Genomic DNA, 6,330 nt, shown 5'->3' on the forward strand with positions numbered 1-6,330 from the left:
GAGGTTAGGGTTATGGGTTATAAAGGGGGGCTTTTGTTTTTTTTTTTTTAACTTTTGCCACCGGTTCAAAACCGGTGGGATTAATATTTTTCCCACCGGTTCGGTTTGAACCGATGGCAATACTCTTCCCTTAAAATCCCGCTTATTTTCCCCATTTTTTTTCCACCGGTTTTTAAAAACCGGTGGCTATTGCTAGGATTGGTGCCAATTACCATTTTTCTACTAGTGTTAGAACTTTTCTTTTAGCAACATCAACTGCTTATTTGAACACTGATCTTGTTTAGTCTGCAAACACTCCATTCCCTGATTCATGGATCTGTCCACCACTTATAATAAACACTAAGCAGCAGATTCTAAGATTTTACCTGGTATGCCATCCTTAATAGCTTTCACGTTCTTTGGTGGAATACCGTGCAAAGTATAGAGATTCCCATCCAAGACAAAATTTATATATAGCTTCTTAAAATCCCAAGTTATTTTGTCCCAGCAGAGTAGTTAGCCATTGAATTCTAAGTACCATATCACAACTTCCCAAAGCTATAAAATTACCTCTGAAAACTCGACTTTATTCATGACCCACTTGAACTCACTACACTTATGCTGACACACCAGATGGTTACCACCTGCCACTGTCACAACTTTCTAACTGACATCTCAGGTTTTTAGCTAGTTCCAACTCCATAAAGTTATGGTACTCCCTGAGTCAAGCAAAATATGTAAAGGTTTTCCTCCCACGCACCATCCCTACTACTCTCATGTTATGGAAATTTTAGTTACTAGAGAGTGCATTCACATAGTTACAAGGTTCAGTTCACTATATCTCATCTATAGCATCAATAACGATACAAAGGACCCTTAACTCAAAGATTCATCATGTAACCTAGCAAATTAAACAACTTGGGAAATGGTAGCAGGCTTGAAAGCTTTTCAAATGGCTTAACACAGGGTTTAGGACCACTTATAAAACTATCAAGAACATACTTATTAGACCAATACATGACTACCCATCAACATAGAACTTGCACTCTCAAAGTTATCTATGTAATCCTCTAATGAACCATCTTATTGCAGCTTACTAAACTGTTCAACAACATTTAAGTTATTTTCTTTAAATCTAGCGTTTGGATCAGTCACAAACTCATTCCAATCAATCACCATAGTTCTCCTATCATACAAGTAATTCATTACCCATGTTTAAGCTTTGTTAATCATATTCAATGAAGCCAAATCGATCAACCCATTGTTTCGATATGAATTTTACACAAACTGAAATACTTGAAGCATTTTCTTTTACCCAAATTGATTCATTACTACTATCAAACTTAGGAACTTTAATTTTAGGGTTCATGCTTAAAGGCCTGCTCATATTGTTTCTATCTAATATTTATAGAATTTGAACTCTTGGACAAAGATGATGAGGATGAACTAGGACTATCCTCCTAAATAAGCTAGACTTTATGCATTTGGCTTGTTGTACAACGAATAGTTTAATCAATTCATTGAACTTCCCATCAATTTTCCCAAATTTCTCATCCATTCTTTTTGGAAAATTCTACATTCCAAAGTCTCTGGGCGTTCATCCGGTTCTCCAAATTCTTAATCCGTTGTTCCATATCTCCCCTTGTAATACCCCTCACGATTGCTGTAAAGAAACTTAGGGGCCGTTTGGTTGGGGGTAATCAGTAAAGAGAATGGGAATCAACTGACTTGTTTCCCTTTGTTGATGTTTGTTTTACACTTTTAATCATTCCCTTTACCCTCCTCATTACCCCAAATCCTTCCAACTCCATTCCCTACCCCCCCTAGAATTTCCCATTCCCTTTCCCTACCCACCTTCACACCATCACATCACCACCTTCACACCTACCAACACCATCGGAAAACCAGCCCAGACCACCGCCGCCCCTACCCTGACCACCGCCACCCTTCCCCTGAGCCTCGCCGCCCTCCCCTCCCCGAAAACACTGCCCTTAGCACCGCAAAACCCGATCTCCCTTGACCCTTAGCCCCGCAAAATCCGATCTCCCTTGACCCCGAGCAAAACCCATCTCCCTCGGCGGCAGACTTGACGGAAACGAATTACAAAGGAACGAAAAATGGATGAGATCAGAATCGACTTCTGTTGCTGTTAGCATCGTTCCCGCCGTTGAATCCACCAAATCTCCTCCACCCAATGCCGCCCAGCCACCTTTGTAATGGTGGGAGGGTTGGGCGGCGGTTTTCGGGGTCTAGGGAGATCGGGGTGGTATTTTGAGGGGCGGGAGTGATGGTAAACAGCAGCAGAAGAAGAAGCAACGATGGTAAACAGCGATCGGGTTTTGCGGGGCTAGGGGTGGTGTTTTCGGGGAGGGGAGGGCGGCGAGGCTCGGGGGAGGGTCAGCGATGGTCAGGGGAGGGCGGCGGTGGTCAGGGTAGGTTTTCGATGGTGTTGGTAGGGATGAAGGTAGTGATGTGGTGGTGTGAAGGTGGTTGGACTGGTGGCCTTTAATTCATTCCATTCCTTTGTTATTTAAAACAAACAACACCCCAAAATTAGGGGATTTACATTCCATTCCTTGTCTTTCCCTTTGTTCATTCCATTCCGATTCCCCCGTGCGAACCAAACGGCCCCTTAATATACTACTCATACCAACATGCATCTTTCTTTATAAGAGCTCATACACTAAGAATACTTTTCAGTTAAGCGTGCTTGGCTGGGAGTAATCTTGGCTAGGAGTAGTCGGGTGCCAATTTGGGTCCTTTTCATTGTGATGTTGGGTCAAATTCACTGTCCTCAGGTGCAGGCTCAAATTATGGTCTTAGAATACCAAGTTCGGTCATTGTCGATTAATATCCGGTCAAATTCGATTCAGGTTACAAATCACTAAATTTACCACTATTTGGGTATAGGTCAAGTGTGTATCTATATCAAATTTAGATTTGGCTCTCAAGTTTTTATTTATTTGCAACACACCATATTGGTACGCACTTTAAGAAAGACATCAGACTAGATAAATGGACAATTTAATTTACAACATTTTACCACCAATAAGAAGAAAGTGATAAGTTGTTATGAGTACAATTTAAATTTTATAACTTACTCCGCTTGTAAACCTAGTCTACTCACTTCCTCAATTAACTTGCCAAAAAGGTGTGTTGTAATTACAAAAGAAGTAGTTTACTTGAGTGGGGTTAAATTAGATCGGGTCGAATCGAGTCTTTTTTAATATTAGGTCATGCCAATTAATTATGTCCATGCTAGCGAGTTAAATATTGGTTGAATTTTTTTTTTTTCAGATCAGACCAAATCGAGACAATTCGGTCAATTTTTAACACCTCTACAAGAGTATACTTGTATTAAAAAAGTGTACTCGTATTAAAGAAGCGGTATGTACTCGGTATATCCGCTCGAAAACTAAAAAAAAATGTGGTCACATACCCGATAATTCGGATCGAAACGAGGGAATCAAACCTCAAAAGGGAGACCCGACAACAATATTTTAAATTTATTGACGCGAGCCAACAACACAACGTGGTCAGAAGTTTTCCGTTAAACTTCGTTCTTTACACCTCACTATTCACTCTTCTTCAACTTTTTAGCTGCACTATAAAGCCTCTCTCAAACCCTAACTTTCTTCCTCTCTTCATTTCTCTCTCTTCTCTTCTGCGGCTAGGGTTTTTCCAATTCTTTCTCAGGTTTGCATTTTCTCTCTCCTCTTTTTTCTTTCTCTTATTTCAATTTTATCAGCTTATTGTTTGTTTTGCAATTGATCTTGTTCTTTGCTTGTGTATTGATTTTGGTTTGACTGTTTTTTGCGATTGATTTTGTTCTGTAATTTGATTGGTTTTTGGTTCAGATCTGATGAAGTAGATTGATTGATGAATTTTTTTCATGTTATGATGCTTGATTATTGGGATTTTAGATTGTTTTACGATTTTTATGCTTTTTTTAGTTCATGTTTCGTGGATTGATTGCTTCATTTTTATATGAATCCTCGTATATCGAAGTTATTGGATTGTTGAATTGAAAAATTGGATAAAATGATTTATGATTAAAGATTTATAACAGAGTTTTAAGTATTTCATGTGTTTAGCTGATGAACATGATTTAAAGTTTAAGAATTTCATGGAGTCCGAATCCTGTGATCTTGATTCATTAATTGATTATAATGCATTACCTGATTACTGATTTGACTTAAAGGTTTAAGAATTTCATGATTTAGGGTTTTTTTTTTTTTTTTTTGACTTTTTAGTTTTTGTTTTAGTGTGTAATAATTTGTTCATGTCTGCCAGTACCGTAAGTATTAGGCGTAGTGATAAAAAACCTGTGTAAGATAAAGTGCTTGCTACCTGTTGTCTGATGGAAGTATTGAATAAATGATATTGATTCAATGTTGATTGTGAAGTGACCGTTTATCTGTGAGTAGGCTTGCTGAATTGCTGATATGCAATGGCAATTTGGTGGTATGGAATTTGTAAATAACAGAATTTGTGTCACAATGTTGTAAAAATTATATGCATAGTGATTGAACTTGAGGTGTCAGATGTCGAGTGTCCTTTATTTCGTTTGGATGCGATGTGGTCATTTGATTTGTTGTATTTTATTTGATTGTTAATTCAATGATCTTTGATTTTTCAGTTTATACTCTATAAGTCAATATGGGTAAGGAAAAGATTCATATCAGTTTGGTGGTCATTGGCCACGTCGACTCTGGAAAGTCGACCACCACTGGTCATTTGATCTACAAGCTTGGTGGTATTGACAAGCGTGTGATCGAGAGATTCGAGAAGGAAGCTGCTGAGATGAACAAGAGGTCCTTCAAGTATGCATGGGTGCTCGACAAACTTAAGGCCGAGCGTGAGCGTGGTATTACCATTGATATTGCCTTGTGGAAGTTTGAGACCAACAAGTACTACTGTACCGTCATTGATGCCCCCGGACATCGTGACTTTATCAAGAACATGATTACTGGTACCTCCCAGGCTGATTGTGCTATCCTCATTATTGACTCCACCACTGGAGGATTTGAGGCTGGTATCTCCAAGGATGGTCAGACCCGTGAGCACGCTCTTCTTGCCTTCACCCTTGGTGTCAAGCAAATGATCTGTTGTTGTAACAAGGTATAATCTAAAACTGTTGTGTAGTCCTGCAATATGTTTAGTCCTCTGATATTTTTTGGAGTTTGATTTTGTTTTCCTTGTTTGTGCTATTCTAATCATGTCCTGTTTCTGAAATAGATGGATGCCACCACCCCCAAGTACTCAAAGGGAAGGTACGAAGAAATCGTCAAGGAAGTCTCCTCATACCTCAAGAAGGTTGGTTACAACCCAGACAAAATCCCATTCGTTCCCATCTCCGGGTTTGAGGGTGACAACATGATTGAGAGGTCTACTAACCTTGACTGGTACAAGGGACCAACCCTTCTTGAGGCTCTTGACTTGATCAACGAGCCAAAGAGGCCCTCAGACAAACCCCTCCGTCTTCCACTTCAGGATGTGTACAAGATTGGAGGTATTGGAACGGTGCCAGTGGGACGTGTTGAGACTGGTGTGTTGAAGCCTGGTATGCTTGTTACCTTCGGTCCCACTGGACTGACCACTGAAGTTAAGTCAGTTGAGATGCACCACGAGTCCCTTCCAGAGGCTCTTCCCGGCGACAATGTTGGGTTCAATGTTAAGAATGTTGCTGTCAAGGATCTCAAGCGTGGTTTCGTTGCTTCTGACTCCAAGAACGACCCTGCTAAGGAAGCTGCTAACTTCACTGCTCAGGTCATCATCATGAACCACCCAGGACAGATTGGAAATGGTTATGCTCCAGTGTTGGATTGCCACACTTCTCACATTGCTGTTAAGTTTGCTGAGCTTGTCACCAAGATTGACAGGCGTTCAGGTAAGGAGATTGAGAAGGAGCCTAAGTTCTTGAAGAATGGTGACGCCGGTATGGTTAAGATGATTCCCACCAAGCCTATGGTGGTGGAGACTTTCGCAGAGTACCCACCCCTTGGTCGTTTTGCCGTGAGGGACATGAGGCAGACTGTTGCTGTCGGTGTCATCAAGAATGTTGAGAAGAAGGATCCAACTGGAGCCAAGGTTACCAAGGCTGCCTTGAAGAAGAAATAGGCTGTTTGAGCTGTCTGTTTTTGATATTTGAAGGATTTCAATGAGCTTTTAAAATTGGTGTAAAGACTGAATTTTGGCATTTGACAATCGAGGTTCTGCAATTGTATCGTTTTTAGTTGTAGTGTCATGACTGTTGTATGGTGCTGATTATCTGAATTATGTGCTGATTGACATCGACAAATGTTTTCCTTTGAAATTTATTTGCCTTCAAAATTTTCCTAGTTGATTCAA

At 40.2% G+C, this 6,330-nt stretch overlaps 1 protein-coding gene across 1 annotated transcript; it reads left to right on the top strand.

The window, feature by feature from the left end:
* Positions 1-3,527: 3,527 nt before the first annotated feature.
* LOC110683730 (elongation factor 1-alpha) lies at positions 3,528-6,330 on the top strand. The gene is made up of 3 exons (XM_021860125.1): positions 3,528-3,675; positions 4,619-5,100; positions 5,218-6,330. Exons 2-3 carry the CDS (start codon positions 4,639-4,641, stop codon positions 6,097-6,099), a joined length of 1,344 nt encoding a protein of 447 aa, XP_021715817.1. The 5' UTR covers positions 3,528-3,675; positions 4,619-4,638; the 3' UTR covers positions 6,100-6,330.

This window comes from Chenopodium quinoa, unplaced genomic scaffold, assembly GCF_001683475.1.
Source record: "Chenopodium quinoa cultivar QQ74 unplaced genomic scaffold, ASM168347v1, whole genome shotgun sequence".
NCBI lineage: Eukaryota > Viridiplantae > Streptophyta > Magnoliopsida > Caryophyllales > Amaranthaceae > Chenopodium > Chenopodium quinoa.

Bases quoted from the DNA above. Each gene is read 5' to 3' on its own strand.
- LOC110683730 (XM_021860125.1), top strand. From the start codon at position 4,639: ATGGGTAAGGAAAAGATTCATATCAGTTTGGTGGTCATTGGCCACGTC. The intron at 5,101-5,217 runs GTATAATCTAAA...TTTCTGAAATAG, and splicing joins TGATCTGTTGTTGTAACAAG to ATGGATGCCACCACCCCCAA.